Consider the following 19,505-nt stretch of genomic DNA (forward strand, 5'->3'; position numbering starts at 1 on the left):
TTTCAGAGGATATAGATAATTCGAAGGATAGAACTAAGTAATCATGTAGTAAGAAGTTGGTATTTTCTCCTGACCACTAAGAGTTTGACGAACTTGTCATAAGAAGGAAATAGCCTTGTCATTTGAAAATCACTAGAGTTTAATATAATAGTGCATTATAATACATCTAAGACAAAGCCTATGGTTTAGAAAACATACATTCTTCCTAAGACTAACGATGTTGGACCATGGTAAACTTAAAAATGTATAGAGATAGAAAGTAGACAAAAATTACTTAATAGAGAATTAGGGCCTTTGTTTTATTTTATTTGCTCATTTTAAGTTTACCATGATCCAACCTCGTTTTATTTTTTATTTTATTTTTGGTTTTGGGCCACCGTCAGAGTGCTTGGGGCTTCCTCCTGCCTCTGTGCTCAGTGATCACTTCTGGCAGGGTTCAGGAGAGCATATTGGGTGTCAGGGATCAAGAACAGGTCAGCCACAAGCAAAGCAAGTGTCTTACCTGCTGTACTATCTCTCCTCCCCTATTTAAATCTTTTTAAAGAAAAAAATAAAGAATCAGTTGCCTTTTGGATAAACTGCAAAAGTCTACTTTGATCCTAACATTTAATAAAACTCATGTCATCTTCAGGATTGAAAATGGGATTGATGGGGCTAGAGTGATAGCACAGCGGGTAGGGCGTTTTCCTTGCACACAGTTATCCCAGGTTCGATTCCCAGCATCATATATGGCCACCAAAGCACCGCCAGGAGTAGTTCCTGAGTGCAGAGCCAGGAGCAACCCTTGAGCATCACTGGGTATAACCCAAAAAGAAAAAAAAAGAAAAAGAAAAAATGGGATTAACTGGGTATTTTGCTCCCATTTTACTATGACCAACCCTCATTTATAGTTCTTAACCCCCAGAGTTCTGACAGTCCAAGTCTCAAAGCAAGATTATTTAATCTGAAAATCTGAAAGAGGACTTTGAGTTTTGTTTTCAGTGACAAAATTTTGAATATTAATTTACATTTTAAAGAAGGGCTACTTTAAACGCAATAAGCAGATAATCGGAAATGGCTATGAGCCTATGATCTCAGATATGCTTGTGGTGATTCTTTTGACTGACTTCAAATAAGAATGTATTTGGTGACAACTAGCATCAAGCCCAAACTATACCAGCTTAATCATCTAGAGATTGTCAATGTCATAAAAAGAAGGCTTGGATTCCGCACAATGTTGCACAGTATGAAAGCTTGAGATGAACTAACACATGCATTCCCTTATTGATGGACAATGTTTTGTTTTCAATATTAATCTATTGAAAACAAGTGAAAAGATGCTTGATATCATATCAAGAACAACTTCATAGCTATATCCTTACTCATTTTTTAATTACCAAAGATATATCTACAGAAGCAAAGTTCCCAAATTTTGGGATATGAACATTTTGCACTTTATTTTTTTTTTTTAAAAAAAAAAGATTTTTATTAGTGAGACACCATGAGGTACAGTTGTAGACTTACAAATTTTTGTGCTTGGTTTTCAATATACAATGATCAAATACCCATCCCTCCACCAGTGCCCATTTCCCACCACCACGGATCCCAGTATCCCTCCCACCCCCCATCCCCTCCATCCCACCCTGCCTCTGTGGCAGGGCATTCCCTTTAGTTCTCTCTACATTTTGCACTTCAATTTTGCTGTTTTCTAAAATTATTGTCGTCCAAATTCTCAAACACTACAATAGACATGACATCTTCTTTACATTCTTACCATCACTGTATGTTACCCTCATTTTGAAATTGTTGGTATAAAAGAAATTCCCTTTTAATTTCATTTCTCAGGAAATTTTTGATGCTAAACATCTTTTGCATGTTTATTGAAAATTTGTGTCTTTTCTGTGAATAATCTACTTATTACCTTATTTTTAATTAATATTAAGGATGATAATATGAAGTGTCATATAATTCGGATGCATACTTCTGCCAGTCTATTGTTTGTTCATTAAGTTAGTGAATGATGTCTGGAAAACTCATTTTAATACCTAGTATAGCTTATATATCACAATTCCCCCAGCAGAATTACAGAATTAGTCATTTCTTCCACTAAGTACCCATAATATTTTGTGCATGTCCCTGTGTATGAAATTATTTTTTCAATACACTGGAAAATATTTTTCTTCTGACAAATAAAGTAAGTCAATTAGGCTAACATTATAAAAGAAGTGCTTTTGAATTGTTGGTTTTTTCCAAATGTAAACTATTCACAAACTGCAGAATTATTTCGCTACTTATGACTACTACAATGCCAGCTTTTTCCTTTCAGAGAATCTACTTCTACTTCTCAACTGTCTCCCTGTGAAAACTTGTTTTCTTCTGTCTGTGCCTTTTTACTTGTGGGGGCTATTTCAAAAGGCACTGAAGGACAGCTCCATGCCTATTTTCTTCTCTTCCAATTATCTATTGTGTGGCAAACAGCATAGCAATAGGTTTTGGTAGCCCAAATGCTGGTGGCTTAAAATAACTCTTTATTTCGCTCATGATTCTCAAACTGAGGGGCCCTATAAGAAAGATTTGTCTGTGCTCAAATCAGCTGGGAAATCGACTTCCAAGATGGCTCCCTCACAGGCCTGGCAGATTGATTGGCTATGAGCCCAGAGCCCAGCCAGAGCTGTTGTTCAGTGTCTCCTTTTTCTCCACATGGACCTCTCCACAGTGCTGTTTGCCTGCCTCCCAAGTTGGCTGAGATCCAAGGAAAACTTTTTGAAGTTACAGAAGGTAAAAGCAATCATTCTCCTGAAACTGGGATGAGACTGATACTGTATCCTGCTTATAATCTGTTCATCAAAGCGGTCTCAGTCTGTCCAATTTTAAGGAAAAGGACAGAGACCCCAGTCTAAATTGGAGGAGTGCCAAAGAATTCGTGTCCACCTTTAATATATTATCTTTCTGTGTACTGGTGCCCTCCAAAGTTGTCAAAATAGTGGTCAGTATTTGCTCTAAACGAGCCACATCTTTGCAGAAATGTGGAGGTGCCTCTTTCCTGCCAGATTGGTGTCATTCACTCTCCCTGCCACAATGGAAAATGATGAGTGCTTCATATTTCCCACAAGCATTTCTTTAAGCATCTGCCAAGGAATCCAACCTTGACTGCTGAACCAGGACAGGGACTAGAGAAAATGCTCTCTCCAATTTTTACTCTTTAGTCTGTGCCTACAAATGTTTCCCTTACAGAATTTCTTCTCCAGCCATCAATCAGGGGAATTGCATGAACTCTTCATTAGGTAAGGTGATATTCTGAACACCTACTTAGCCTAAAGAAGCAGCATATTGTTTGTGATGTTTGCAATATGCTCAGTGCCATGCCCGTGTGCCAATAGTCATGGATTCACTAACTGCGCCTAAAATAAAGTCTCTCATAAAAAGAAATGCATTATTTTCTAGTGACTGTGATTATTTTTGAAATCTAAAAGCTGCTATTCAAATTTTTACACAACAGCTCTATACTATTCACTGGACTGAAGATCTACAAAAAGAAATGTGCCAAATGAAGCAGGAAGAAGCACTGGTAGGCTTTGTTGTTTCATAGTTGTGAGAATGCCATTTGTGTTTTTTTAATGGAAAAAATTTTTCATTTTTAAAAGCCTGAAAGAAAAATTAAACTACACTGTCACCACTCCTCCAGGTTCCTGTGTCCTTCCTATCTCATTAAAGGAAGTTTCTTCAAAATGACCATAAAAAATAAGTCAGGCACTTGGCATTTTTAAAATGCTAAACACAGAACAATTTAGTGGTGGAAGGTCTGGAGGATGAGGTTGATTTTACTTTCCATTTTCTTCCTAAAACCTAGTCTTTGGGACTTGCCTGTGGAGAAAGTTGCATCTGAGGCACAAATATGGATTGTCCTGTCCTGAGACAGCTGGTGTGTCTGCCTCTGCCAGACAGGGGGTCTGGCCAGGTCAGCCAAAGCACAGAATTGGGAGACTGTGACCCAAGGGTAGCTAGGGATGCAGGAAAACCTGCCAAGACAAGCTTCCCCGTGACAACTACCCAAGTTTTATTAACTAAGTAACAGAGTCCCTTCACTCCTATCAGGAAGAAAAAAGGAGGAAAGATGGGTGAAAGCATCAACTCATTCCTGAGACTGCAGAAACTTCTCTTTTGTGGATAAAACACTGCTATGATACAGAAAACGCAAAATGGATTTGTCTTCTTCAAATTATATCTGCAAGGGGTCTGTTGCATTCAAAATACACATGCAATGAAAGTTTCCTTAATATAGCATTATAAATTGAGCCATATAAATACTGTGTTTTCTTTATGACAATACATAACAGAAATATGTTATTTAAAGATATTGCCAAGAAAGTGAGAAGAAATATTTGAAGACCTTCCATCTTATAAGGGATTACTATATAGAGAGCATAACAATGTCTTTTTCACTGGGAGAACTTTCCAAGCAGGCTCAGGGGTACAGGGACCACGTCTGGTGAGTATTAACCAAGCCAGTGTTTCAATGCATAGGCCCAAGGATTCAGACCTGCACAGACCCTGTGCTTTGGGGGATTACTCAGGCCTCACTGGAGTTCTTGGTGGCCTTTAGGGCTATACCAGCCTACACTCTGGGACCACATGGTGCTGAGGATCTAACTGGATTCTGCCTATCCTATTTGTCCAGTCCCACAGTATATAAAGAACTCTTACCACTCAACAATGAAAAACACAAACAAACCAGTTTTTAAAAGGCAAAGTGGCTGTGAAGATGACTTTAAAGATTGGGGGCATACTTTGCACATTGGAGTCCAGCACTTGGTCCCTACCACCTTGTGGTTCCCTGAGGTGTGTGAAAAGTGGCACGAATTTTCTCCAAAGAAGATAGACAATTTGTCATTAAACACAGGAAAATACCCTTAACATTATTAGTCATTAGGGGCATACAAATTAAAACCATCCTGAGATATCACTTCTCACCTACAAACATGGTTATTATAGGGGGGAGTTAAAAACAAGACAGAAAATAACAAACTTTGGCACCAAAGTGGAGAAACTGGAAAACCTGTACATTGCAGATGAGTATGCAATATGATATGGCTACTGTGAAAACATTTTGGTGTTTCCTCACAAAGTTAAGTATAGAATTGACATTAAGTATAACAATTTCATTCTAGTATCTAGAGTTGAACATAGCTACAGTTATCTACTAGAGCTTTACTGCACAATTATCTACTAGAGCTTATTGCAATGTTATTCATAATAGGTAAAAAGTGAAAATGAGGAAGCATTCATTGACGGATGAGTGAATAAATAAAATATGTTATCCATACAACAGAATATTAGTCATTTATTTAGAAAGAGTGAAGTTCTCATACTCACTACAACTGTCACTGTCACTGTCCTCCCATTGTTCATCAATTTGCTCGAGCGGGCCCAGTAAAGTCTCCACTGTGACAATTGTTACTGTGTTTGGCATATCGAATAGGTCACAGGTAGCTTGCCAGGCTTTGCCGTGCAGGCGAGATACTCTCGGTAGCTTGCTGGGCTCTCTGAGAGGGGCAGAGGAATCGAACCCGGGTCGGCCATGTTGGCCGCTTGCAAGGCAAAATGCCCTACCACTGTGCTATTGCTCCAGCCCCGCTACAACATTAATTAAATTTAAAAAATTATGTTAAGTGAAACAAGTCAGAACAAGGCAACTATTATATTATTTAAATGATCTGAGTTACATAAACAGAAAAATTCATAGATTCACAGCAGAATATCAGCCAAGCGGCACAAATGCTGGCCGACTTTGACCGTGAGTGTGGAAAGGTCGGACTACAGCTGAATCTTACGAAGACAATGTTTATGAGAAACAGCCTCATTCCTGACGCCCCATTCGCTCTCAACGGAACGACCATCTCCGAATGCAACAGCTATGTGTACCTAGGTCGAGAGGTCAACATGACAAATGACCTGGCACCCGAGCTGCGCAGGAGGAAGAGAGCGGCTTGGAACGCCCTCAAGAACGTCGAAGAAATAGCTAAGAGGACGAAGAACCTCTGGCTCCTGGCACATCTCTTTGATTCCACTGTTCTTCCTGCATTAACATATGCCTCAGAGACCTGGGCCCTATGCAAACAAGATGAGAACGCTATTCATGTCTCCCAAAGAAGAATAGAAAGAGCTATGCTTGGAATATCACGTTTCACTCAAATGAGAGAAAGAATCCGGAGTTCTGACATCCGTCGACGATCAAGAATCAGGGACGCTGTCTCATTTGCCAAGGTGTCGAAAATCAGATGGGCTGGTCACGTAATGAGATTTAAAGACGACCGTTGGACTAGAGCTGTTACCGACTGGATTCCACGGGATGTGAAAAGACCACGTGGCCGCCCACCTACCAGATGGTCAGACTTCTTCGTCAAGATCATGAACGATCGGTTTGAGGCTCTTCATGTTCCCGGAGCAAACAGATGCCATTGGGCTACACTAGCACGGGACAGGGACAAATGGAGACGTTACTGGCGCCCGCTCAAGCAAATCGACGACTAACGGGAAGTCAAGTGATCAAGTGATCAAGAGGGAGAATCAGTCATTGCTTAACAGGTTTGTAGTGATAAAAACATTTGGGAAGTATTGGTGATCATTTCACAGTATTTTGTTTGTTCCCAGTGCCCATACCCAGGAGTATTCATAGGCTATTCCCGGTTCTGTGCTCAGGACAGTTCTTGGGGGATCATATGAGGTGCCAGGCATTGAACTGGGGGCAGCTACATGCAAGGCAAATGCTTTACCTCCTGTACTATCTTTCCAGCCCTCAAAAAAGTATTATTGTAGTAATGCTAATTACAGTTTACAGCACTAACATCACCTGTTCCTTATTTAAGACAGGGCTTTTTTTTTTTTTCGAGGGTGAGAAGGAGTTGGCACACCCCGCAGTGCTCAGGGACTAGTTCTGGCTCTGTGTTCGGGGGGAATGCCTACCAGTGCTTAGAGGTCCATATTGTGGTTCTAGCGATGCATACCAGATTTGTGGCTACAACTGACTGCAAGGCAAGCACCTTAACTTCTCTCTAGCCCTTTTGGAAAATTTTAATGACTTTCAATTTACTACTAAAACATTTACCTATTTCTAGTGAGGTAGCACAGCCGTAGGGCGTTTGCCTTACAAGCGGACAACATGGCCGACCCGAATTCGATTCCTCTGCCCCTCTAGGAGAGCCCGGCAAGCTACCAAGAGTATCTTGCCCGCACGGCAGAGCCTGGCAAGCTCCCCGTGACGTATTCGATATGCCAGACACAGTAACAACAAAGTCTCCAATGGAGACGTTACTGGGCCCGCTCAAGCAAATCGACGATCAACGGGAGGGCCTTTACCTTTACCTTTACCATTTCTAGCTAAATTAGGACGCAAACAAGCATTCTCTCTGTCAGAATTTTGCCAGAACTGGGAAACCAATAGATTTGTGAGTCGTCTCAGACTTGCAGTAATTTAGTACTCTGTACTCCAAAGTGCCATTGTTCAGAGTGCTAACTTCTCTCTACCTAGATTATAGAATTCAGGGATAAGCTTCTCTTGATTCTTCATTACAATTTTTTTTTGAAGATTGGTTTTAACATATTTAATGATCAAGTGTACAGCATCACAATCTATATGCACCATGTTATTATCAACGTTAAAAGCCTTGTATACATTCGCCACCATATAATTGTCTCTATTTACCTATAATTCACCCACTTTCTTCCTCCCCATGGGTAGCCGCCATTTTGTTTTCACAATGTGTGTGATTTTTTCTTCATTTGTTTTATCTTTCACATGAGCAAACCTCTGTGTAGGTTGTTTCTGACTTCATCTTCACCTCTGAACACCTGAAGATATGTTTGCATTGGCCTTATCTATCTTCTTTCCCTGCTCAGGTCTTCCCTTTTATTTCCTACCTTTAATTTTTGGGTATTTTTTTCTTTCTTATTTGAAATTACCTTACTATACTTTGGAAATCTAGATACTGTTCGGGAGTTGGTGCTTTATTCACATGATTATGTTTTTACCACTGAAAACAGGGAAATGTTTTTCCTGTGGATGCTCCATGGGATTAGCTACATATACAGATGGAAATAAAATAATATTTCTAGAGTATAGACACCAGAAACACTTACAAAATTTCTGTTTCCAGAATTTTTTCTCCAGTCTAAATCAATTAATATTTTATATTATATAATATTAATTAATATTTTGTTAATATTTATATTATGTTTAATATTTTATATTATGTTCAACAGAAGGTAGAATATAGATATTCTATCAAACAGATAAATTACTTTGACATATTAATCACTAATATAATAATTATATTAATTTTTTCCTTTTAAAACCAGAATTTAGTATATCATTGCATTCCTCCCCCAGATTTTCTTTGTAAATGTTTTATAGTTTTTTATATGAACAGCTATTGTCATATAATATATATATATAATATATATATAATACACACCAACTGCCGTGTAACTCCAACAACGGCCAGGATCCAGAGATCATCACACTCAGCAACTGGGAGAGAACAAGGCAGAGTCTCCTACCCTATGCCTGACTGTCTCCACCAGGGCCCAACAGCTGAAGACCACCGAGGCCCAGCCAAGGCCATGCTGGGACCACTCTCCACACACTTGGATGAGCCTCACGCATAAAAGAACTGACAGAGGAACCCAGGTGTGTGGGACCCGGGGCTGAGATCTCCAAGCCTGCACAGTTTGGGACTGGACCTGCCAGTAACTAGACAGTTACACCCACCAACTGCCGTGTAACTCCAACAACGGCCAGGATCCAGAGATCATCACACTTAGCTCCCGGAAGCGCGACATCTTATCATCTCATTCCCAATTTGGTCAAACTGGCAGGCTACCAAATGTAACATGCCCACACGGCAGAGTCTGGCAAACTCCCCGTGGTATACCCAATATGCCAAATACCAGTAACAATGATGGGTCTCATTCTCCTAACCCTGAAAAAGCCTTGAATACGGCACTTTAAAAAAGAAAAAAATCTCAGGGCTAGGACGAAGAAGACGTTACTAGCACCTGCTCGAGGCAATCGACGAACAACAGGGTGGTCGTGATCGTGATTGATTGTCATAATTTTTCAAATAAAGTACCAGAGCCCAGAGATGCTAATAATTGCTTTGTGTGAAACAGACTGAATGGACTGGGCGGTGAATTCTCCACCATCTGCACCCATTACAGAGCATCTTCTTTATAATGAGAACAAATTGCTGGGCCCTAAGCATAGGAAAAGGACTGGAAGTTACATTAAATATTAAATATTATCGATTTATTGATCTGCTAATGTTCCTTTATTTGAAAAGCTCATATTAAAACTTACAATCAATAATTTTCTCTTATGAATTAAGGTTGTGCCTATCCTGAAAGGAGACGTTACTGGGCCCGCTCGAGCAAATCGACGATCAACGGGAGGGCCTTTACCTTTACCTTTACCTTTACCTATCCTGAAAGTACAGAAACTAGTAAATTGGTTGGTATAGTGACCTATCCATTTACATTATGAAATTCATATTTTTTTTGTTATTTTAAAGTATTTTGTTAGTAAAACTGGAATAGATTTCTTTAAAAGAAATTTTAAATTGATTTCTTTAACCAAAACCATTGTTTAAAATAATGTTCCTAGTAAAAAATTAACTTCTTGGGAGTGACTGTTTGGGTTGAATGGCAGGTTGAGGTGCAGGGAGTATAAGGGAGATAGAAATTCAGAGGTCATTGTTTGTGGCCTATATATAAAGGCAAAGGCCTTTCACTTGAGATTTTATGTTCTTAGACTCATACCCAGAGAGAGAGAATACCACAGAATATGTTAATCTTTGATCCATCCTCTTCTTTAGGTTGACAATTTAAAAAGTTTAAAAACTCCAGAAGGGTACTTTAGGCCCTGAATACCGGCATTAAGAAACAAAGAAGGAAGGAAGGGAGGAAGGAAGGAAGGAAGGAAGGAAGGAAGGAAGGAAGGAAGGAAGGAAGGAAGGGAGGGAGGGAGGGAGGGAGGAAGATGAAAACATCTAGTACTATAAGCCACTTCTGAGGATGGATTCTACTAATGGAAAACCCAGCTGAGTTCCCTCATGGACTTAAGTACAACTCTGAGTAAAGTGGAACTTAGCCGATCTGCCTTAAAAAGCATTTACCCTTTGATCATTGTATAACTAAAACCCAAGCACAAAAATTTGTAAGTCTATAACTGTACCTCATGGTGTCTCACTAATAAAAAATAAATTAATTTTTTTAAAAAAAGCATTTACCCTATAGTTGTGGGCCTGAACAGGTCTGTGGTTGGGGAACAAGAGACAGCCTGGGAGATTCAGACTACCATGAGTTTACCCACCCCAACTTATCAGTGGATTTGAAAATGTTATCGAGACACAAATTGTCAATGGGAACTGGGAAGGAATGTGCTCCAAGGTCATGCTAACTTCAGCAGAAAGAGTTGGAGAAAGAAAGAACGAGAGACAGGAAATTACTAGAGTTGAACCTCTGTCAATAGGCAGAAATTGCCAGTAAAATGTTGTATTTCCATAGTTCATGGAATCAAGCTTTTTACATAGAAGCAAACTTTGAGTAGTTAGCCAGATTCACTAGTTAGTGGTATAATTAATATTGAAATAGGGCTTTCCCTTCACACATGCTGTTTTTCTTCAGTTTTTGTTGACTACTTTTTGTTGACTGTTTTCTTCCAAATATTTCAAAAGATCTCAGAATTTTGGGGGATAAAAAGTTACTGTACAAGAACCATGTCAAAGAAGACTTTAAAAATAACACAAAGGGCTGGAGAGATAGCACAGTGGGTAGGGCATTTGCCTTGCACGCCGCTGATCCAGGTTTGATTCCCAGCACCGCCAGGAGTAACTACTGAGTGCAGAGCCAGGAGTAAGCCCTGTGCATCGCCAGGTATGACCCAAAAAGCAAAATAATAATAATAATAATAATAATAACACAAAGCTTATCTTTCTTATACTTGTCCTTTCAAGAATGAATTTTGGGGTGAATCACTGTGCGTGATTCATTGGTAGTTTGAATAATTTGATGTGTGACTATTTAGCAATGCTTTGTTGGACTCTATTGAATTCACCAATAAATGAGTTGTGTAAGTTAAAATAATAAGCATAAGACCCCATTTCCTGATCCATTTCCAGATACTTTTTCTCATTATCATGTGCTTTTTCAAATACTCAAGATAACGGTGGCCCAGTGTTGGATAACATTGGGTTATCCTTGCTCCTCTCACAGGGAGCTTCGGTTTATTGAGTTACTCCCACAACAGTGCCCCTGAGGCACACCCAATTCCATCAAGCACTACTAATCCTATACTGTTTGTCACTTTCCTTTATGTCACTTGCATGGTTTATTTAGCAATGTCCTTTTCGTATAGACACAGGAAGACAGTTGATATTATGCTTTTTACTCCTGCGCATCTATCATATTTACCTGACTTAAGCTTCAGTTGCCTTTATTTCCTAGCACTCTAAAAGCAGGCTCCCAATGAAGGGACTGGATGGACTAGGGCAAGTGGTAAGCCCCTGACATCGGAAAGGGACAAGCTAAATGACATAAGAAGTATAATAAGTTAAGAGCACGGTCATGTAAGAATTCTGTCATGACTCAAAAAGAAGTAACTGAACAAGGACCCTGCTGGGGTTAGGAAAGACAAACCTGGCCTAAGGATTGTGGTCTGGAGTATATAGTGAGATGTCTCCAGGAAGAACCAATCTTTAAGCTTAATATATCTCTTACTGTATTCATACAAAATGACTAGAAATATTTTAGAAAGTAAATTTCCTATGATTGTTTAAATGGATTACTAACTGAGAAAAGGAGGATGGAATCCCTAGATGGAATCCCGTGCTTGAGTGGATCTCCTAGTAATGTGGAGTGCTGAACCCTCAGATGAAATTTTCTCCTTGATAGCACTTCCACTGAAGGAGTGACTTTACATCGAATTGTTATGATAATGTTCAACCCTACCTATTTGTACCCCCACCCTTCTTGACTTCTATATAACTATGCTGTAAGAGGTAAGAGAGGACTAGACAAGGACTAGAAAGAGGAGAACTAAGAGGATTTTGAGGTCTATAGGGAGACTAGGATGATGGAACTATGATGATCGGGACTACGACCAAAACTATGACTATAATTGTCCTGTAAGGAAAAGATCAGACTATGCTGGGGAGGAGAGAGAAATAAATTGACTACCAACTAGCCCGGGGCCCAGTCCCTGTTTCTCCGTTCCCCTCGTCCTTCATCAATCCATCGCTGTGGGCCGGCCAGGAGAAGAGTTCTCAGGTTACCGAAAGCTCAAGTCCCTCATGCCCCTACCTTCCTTTTGAAACTCACAACCAAGAATTTCTACCTTGAAAGCAAAACTCAAGTAAGAAACTTTCTTTTTAAAAATGTTTGGTTTGGGGTCATACTCCAGATGCTCAGGAATTACTCCTAGCTCTATGTTCATTGAGCTGGAGCAATAGCACAGTGGGTAGGGCGTTTGCCTTGCATGTGGTCGACCTGGGCAGACCCAGGTTTGATTCCTAACAATTCGATAGCCTGGCAAGCTACCGAAGAGTATCCCTACCACACAGCAGAGCCCGGCAAGCTCCCCATGATGTATTCGATATGCCAAGAACAGTAACAACAAGTCTCACAATGGAGATGTTACTGGTGCCCGCTCGAGCAAATCAATGTACAATGGGAGGACAGTGCTACCGTGCAGTGCTATGTTCATTTGATGGACCATATGGGATACCAGGAATTGATCCTGGATCCTCTGAATGCAGGACAAGCACCCTACCCACTGTCTTATTACTTTGGTGCAGAAACTTTCTTAAATAGGAGAATAAACTCTGGATTCTATGAATTCTGCATAATTCAATAATAATTCTTTTTTCAATTTCTTAGTCTGACTTTCTAGTTCTTTTTTCCTACTGCAATATTTGGAAACTACTATCCAGAGCCTGAGAAGATAATTCAAAGGGCTAGCACACAATATCTGGAATGTTCAAGGCCCCAATTTCAAACCTCAGTACCACTTGCTCCCCACCCTGACTCCCGTCGTGCTGCCAGGTGTGGCCCAGTAGCTTCTGCAGCAGCACACAAGCATGAGTGACCATTTTGCTCATATAGTCATCTGGAGTATTACCAAGAGTGGTCCTCAGGCCAACTGAGCATTACATGAAAACCCTAAACTCCTCAAGTCTTTGCCTTCCAAAAAGTTGTTGTGTCCATGTATATCAAAAGATCCACCTCTAAAAACAGAAAACAAGTGTAAATTCAGCATTAGTGTTCAAAAAAGGCAGCAAAGTAGAAAGGTAGCCTATAAACATTACCAGCCACTGAATCAAATTTCTTTGCTCTCATGACAGCATTCATTTGTCTGTGAATTTTATTTCTCACACACATCATGGAGCTCAGAAGAAGATCACCTGGGGTTTAAGTCTCTGCTTGTCACTGTCTTGAAATACATAACAATCACATCTTTCGATTTTTGTTTTGTAAATGAAGTACAAGACAGCAGGGTGTTAGAGGAACTCAAGCCTCCTCTCCCAAGCGTCACAGTCTCTACTCTCCTATCTGCACCCCCTCCCATGCTCAGTGACCTTAATGATGGATCCTGGCAGAAATCAGGACACAGCTCTGCAGAAGCTGCATCACATTGCACCCTGACACTGAGTAATGCTAAGTCCCAGTGTCTGTGTAGGTTACACTTGCTGCACATATCTTCCAGCCTGAAAACCTGGACACAAAATGCAGACAACAAAAAGTGTGAGGACAGGACAAGGATATCTTTTCCGTTTGAACAGAAGCCCTGCATTTTCACTGAGACTCAAAAACTATATAGTTGACCCTGATTTGATAACTTATCTAGCAATCTCAAACCATATGTAATTTTTAGACTCAACCAAATAACAGCATTATATCTGGAATAATAACTCTGATTTTGCCACAAGTGTCATCCGGTTTCAAGGACTTCAACTATTAACCCCCAAATCTGATACTTTCAATAGTTGAACAGAGTGGGGGAGGGGAATTCACCATATTATTCTTCCAGCAGCTATCAACAATAGAATGTTTAGATCTGTTACTGTGATTTGACAATGTAACCTATGAAAATGGAAAAATAATGGAAAATTTTACAAAAGCCTATTGGAGGAAAATTTCTTATTTTTGTATAGCAAAAACATTACCACACCCTATATTTCTATTAATTTAGGGACATATTTTTTAAAATCCTTTTATTATTCTCAAATGCTAGTGTTATCACATAACTTGCTATAGCAAGCTCCTAATTGTCTCGATACTTGATCACTTGACATCCTGTTACTCATTGACCTGCTCGAGCGGGCACCAGTAACGTCTCCATTCATCTCTGTTGCATGCTAATGTAGCCCAATGGCACCTACTCATTCTAGGAACACGAAGAGGCTCAAACCGATCGTTCAGGGTCTTGACGAAGAAGTCTGACCATCTCATAGGTGGGCAGCCATACAATCTTTTGACGTCCAGTGGAATTGTCTAGAAAACTACTCCCAGCAGCCTAGCAGACCTCCATTACCTCCACTACCTCTACTACCCAGCTGTGGACGCCCTCCAGGACGCTTTCTGGACACTCAGGCCAGGACTCACGCACGAGTGAAGACCCAGAGAACCAGGGAAGCAGAACTCTGTGACCTCAGACTCCAGGCTCAACGGAACCAGGAGCAGAGATCCTCTGCCTGCTTCCAACAGCCTGGAAGACCTCCATTACTTCCACTTCCTCCACTACCCAGCCGCGGACACCCTCTAGGACGTTTTCTGGGCTTTGCGGCCGCGCAATACGTCATAAAACACTTAATACAAGATTACTGCACCATATTTGAATGCATTGAAATGTGGTTTAAAGCATGGGAACACCTGTAAGGGCAATTCGAGGCCGTCCTAAAAGCCTCTTTCCCTCTCGGAGAGGCTGGCAAGCTGCCAGGAATGTTCTGCCCACACGGCAGAGCCTGGCAAGCTATCCGTGTTGTATTCGATATGCCAAAACCAGTAAATACAATGGGTCCCATTCTCCTGACCCTGAAAGAGGCACCAATATGGCAGCGTTAAGAAGGATGAGGAAGGAGAGGCTCATAAAATCTCAGGGCCGACCTCGGCTGCCAAAACGAAGGACAAAAATGACTGTCTGCACTTTCAATGCACTTATGCTGGCATCGGATGCATCCAGTAAATTGTCTAGATAGCTTTATATTAAACCAGCTAGAGGTCAATGGCAACAGAGAAAACAAATTAAAAATCTATGAAAAACAACTTTTAAAATTTTGCTGTAATTTCTATATCTCACCTTGAGCTTGGCCAAAAGAAGTTCATGATCATGAAGAAGTTGTTTGGTTTCATTTAGACTGCTACCAATTTCTAGGAGATTTGGCTGTGATTCAGACAGCTGAAGCTGTACCCATTTGCCAGACTGAAAAATAAAAATAAAACAAAATGCACTTTTAATTCCTCTTGTTATTTCTCTTCACCCTTGTTTTCTCCTTCCTCCCTTCGTTTTAGTTTTCCAATTAGTACTAACTCCAGAACATTATATTCTTCTCACAGAGAAATTTCTGACAAGAACAGTAAAAGTCTACCAGGAATTTGTGGTCTGCCTTTATTTTATTCTTAGAATAAAATGTCTGGGACTGGAGCAATAGCACAGCGGGTAGGGCATTTGCCTTGCACCCAGCCGATCCAGGTTCGATACCCAGCATCCCATATGGTCCCCTGAGCACCGCCAGGGGTAATTCCTGAGTGCAGAACCAGGAGTAACCAACCCCTGTGCATTGCCAGATATGACCCTACAAAAGCAAAAGGAATAAAATAAAATAAAATATCTTTATTTTAATTTTATTCTTAGAAAAAAATATGTATTTTTTTCTCCTGGCACACTAGATTTAAATTTAAAATTCTCAACCAAGGAACATGTGCAATACATTTGGCACTATAAAATATTTTAAAATCGCAGAATGACTCATATTTGTATATTCTCTCATTCACAAAACAAAATTTCGTTAAGAATAATGAAACTCAATAAGGAGAAGGACAGAAAAGTAAAGTCTCTGAGGGGGAATGAAGAAGATGAGAAACAAAACTAAAGGGAGAGCAGGGTTCAGGACCTCTGGGCATATCGGTAATGTGGAGGTATAGCTCTATAGGCCCACAACAATAACAACAACAGCACTGCAAACACGAAATCCAAACTACGACAATAAAACTTTAAAATGTGCTTGTCAAATGTCAGGCGAAGAGTGGTGGGAAGGAATTTAAGAACCCTGGTGAAGGGAACTTGATGCTGGTGATGGGATCAGTGCTATGACATAGTAAGTCTAAAACTCTACAGTTAATAACTTTGTAAAACATGGTTCTTTAATAAAATTTAAAAAATTAAACTAAAGCAAAATAATAATGAAACTACTCAGGCAAGTAGGATACAAACTTCATCATACAGAAAGGTAAAGGTAAAGGCCCTCCCGTTGATCGTCGATTTGCTCGAGCGGGCCCAGTAACGTCTCCATTGGAGACTTTGTTGTTACTGTGTCTGGCATATCGAATACTCTCGGTAGCTTGCCGGGCTCTCCGAGAGGGGCGGAGGAATCGAACTCGGGTCGGCCATGTTGGCCGCTTGTAAGGCAAACGCCCTACCCGCTGTGCTATTGCTCCAGCCATCATACAGAAAAGATTTTTAAAGGCTTATTATCTCTACATTGGCCTTGTGGGTTCAATCACAGAGTAAACGGGTGACAAAAAACTAAACTTTTATGTATAATGTTTTAAATTTTGTTACTGAGTATATAACAAAGTACATACAAAGATATCAATACAGTGAGATGCATGTGACAAGAGCCATTTCAATGCCGCCAACTTGTTTTCTATGCTCAGAGTTCTATCACTGCTCCAAGAAATAATTTATCATCTCATTTCCTGAGGAATTGCTTTTCAAAGAAGCAACAACTGATTAGACAAGAGGAGCCACTAACATGCATCTGCCTAAGTAAATTGCTCAAGATAAGAAGAAACATCTATCCTGGATAATTAGTACCAAGAGAAATTTGGGGACAAGAAGTTCACAGTACAGACACTTTCATTTCTCTAAGATAGGCTTTCCACTGTGAGTGGAAAAGGGACATGGATTGTCAGGATAATGGCAAAAATAAACTTTGTTTACAGGGACAGCAGTCAGTTAAGAGAACTGGGGTAGGAAAGCAAGGCCTGGAAGTGGGAGATTTTAGAAATGGTTTGCTAAATTAAACTAAATCACAATTTTTTAAAATAGAAAAATAATAGAATAAATAATAACAATAAATAATATGGTTTAAACATTTTAAAAAATAAAAATTGTTAAACATGAAATTCAGTTAAAGTATTTCTAATACAATCTTAGATGACTTTTTCCCTTTACCATCAATCTTCTTCTAATTCTTCTGTAATGTATTCCCTTTCTGTTTTTGTTGTTGTTGTTTGTTTGTTTGTTTGGGAGCCATGGCCAATGATGCTCAGGATTTACTCCTGGTAGTATTCTAGGTCCTCTGTGGTGCAGGGGGTCAAAACCAGGCCTCCCATGCGCAAAGCATCTACTGTCCTCTCACCTTCACGTTTTTTCCGTACATATCTGTCCTCATCCCACTCTAAACATTTCATATTAGAGGTAAATTTAAGTCTTTTAAAAGAGTGGGTTTGCCATTTTTCTCTCATTGCTGCAATTTGTAGTTGCTTAAATCGTCATAAAAATACATCATACAAACTGTGTCTGCTACTTCTGCCTTGGGTTTGGTTCCATTGTCCATTCATTGCTTTTGAAAGCACTAGGAACCAGTGTCCTGTTCACGTACAGTCAAGCCTCAGTAGCACTGGGAAATCAGTCTTAGTTGGAAATCTTTTCTTTCTGAGATTCTAGAGTGAGTCATTTTGCTCAAGGTCAATTGCTGCTTCCCTTATATGAATGTTCACATTAACATAAAATTTGCAACAATTAAGTGAAATTAAATAGCCTTTTCCTCCATGCTCTAGCAAAAAGCCATAAAAATCGTTCAATTACTCCTGGTAGAGTCCTGACTGTACCCAGTTGGTATCAGCTTATGTGCTGGATTCCCTTGTTTAAACGTATCAGATGGGTGAATTGCCTAAATCCAAACATAATGCTTTAAGAAAAGGAGGGGGGCTTGCAGGATATTTTTATAGGAAATGAAGTCATAGATGTCTTCATCAGCCCAAAGATGTGCAGTCATCTTTGCAAATAAACACATTATTTGACATGTTATGAAACATGCAAAAGCCTTAAGCCCCAGTGGCTTCAACTTCCTGTTCTTAAGAGCAAATTTGATGCATGTCCTTTGCACCTTCTTTGGCAAAGTCTTCCTTCTCGCAATCGAGTGACAAGGATTTATTAGTGTCTTTACCATGTCAAGCCAGGTGCTACTGAGAGCACTTAGCAGGGCTGTTCTCATTAGGAGCTCCCTGCTTTTCATCATACTCCAAACGTTGCCACCCGTCCCTGCTGGGACCTTTCTCTTTTCTCCTCCATCACATCCACTCTCAAAAATCACATCATTTCACACTTGACTCTTCAGCCTAGCAATTAAAACCTTGTAATCAAGAACGCCTTGCCTCTAAACATCAAATTGAAAGTAGAGAGTGGTTGTTTTTATTTATTTTTTTCTTTTGGATAGGGAGAGTGTTTTTTTTTTTAATTTATTTACTTTTAATCAAGCTGCTGTAGTGGGTGCATGAAAAGAGATCATGAAGAAAACTTGGTAGTTTCTCTTAGTCGCCAAGTTGCCAGTTTAAGCAGTAAACTGTACCGGCTGTGTTCTTTTTGAGATGCTGTGTACAGCCGATTGTGTGGAATGTTTTTTTTTTAGGATTATTGGAGCAGCAAGAAGTCCACAGCCACACAGAAGAAAGAAAGTTGTCGGCTTACCTTTATGACAGCTATGACGATTCTGCAGTTCCCAGCCTGCACAGCTACTGAACTGACTGTTGTTGCAGAAAGCTCCACACCCGGTCCTCTTTGGCTGGACATGGCACTTTGTATCCAGAGTTTAGACTTTGGACAGCCTCTGTGCAGATGTGTGTCTGCCGGTCATTTCAGAAGGCAGTCACCGGGGTTACTCGGATTCATTCAGGGAAAGAACTCTGCTTGCACTGATTACTCTGCCAAAAGGAAAGAACAGGAGGTTAAAAATAGACAACCCCATTGAGTTTATCATGAGAGAGAGAGAGAGGAGAGCGCAGGAGAGAATCGCCACACCCCTAGTATGGTAACAGTAAGCGCCTGTTATTTTTGCCATTATCTTCAATGTGGAGGGCAGTTTCTAGCATTCTGCCTATCAGCTGATGTTCGATAGCAGAAGGAAAAAAAAATTACATCCTGACAATCCAAATCAGCTTTGCCAAACTACACAGCTATGGTGGACTTTGAAACTAGTCAATTATGACCTGGAAATCAACTTATTTTGGAATTATTAAAGTCTCCCTCCAGC

General features: G+C 40.1%; 1 protein-coding gene across 1 annotated transcript in view; it reads right to left on the minus strand.

Moving 5' to 3' along the window:
• CCDC141 (coiled-coil domain containing 141) overlaps positions 1-19,113 on the minus strand; it is a 206,218-nt gene extending 187,105 nt beyond the window's left edge. Inside the window, exons 1-2 of the mRNA XM_056110401.1 lie at positions 18,944-19,113; positions 15,329-15,451 (exon numbers count right to left, since the gene is read on the minus strand). Coding sequence (XP_055966376.1) covers positions 15,329-15,451; positions 18,944-19,045 — 225 coding nt within the window. The 5' untranslated portion in view covers positions 19,046-19,113. The remainder of the gene's footprint in view (positions 1-15,328; positions 15,452-18,943) is intronic.
• Positions 19,114-19,505: the final 392 nt, after the last annotated feature.

The sequence above is a fragment of the Sorex fumeus genome, unplaced genomic scaffold (genome assembly GCF_029834395.1).
Source record: "Sorex fumeus unplaced genomic scaffold, SorFum_2.1 ptg000009l, whole genome shotgun sequence".
In the NCBI taxonomy this organism is placed as follows: Eukaryota; Metazoa; Chordata; class Mammalia; order Eulipotyphla; family Soricidae; genus Sorex; species Sorex fumeus.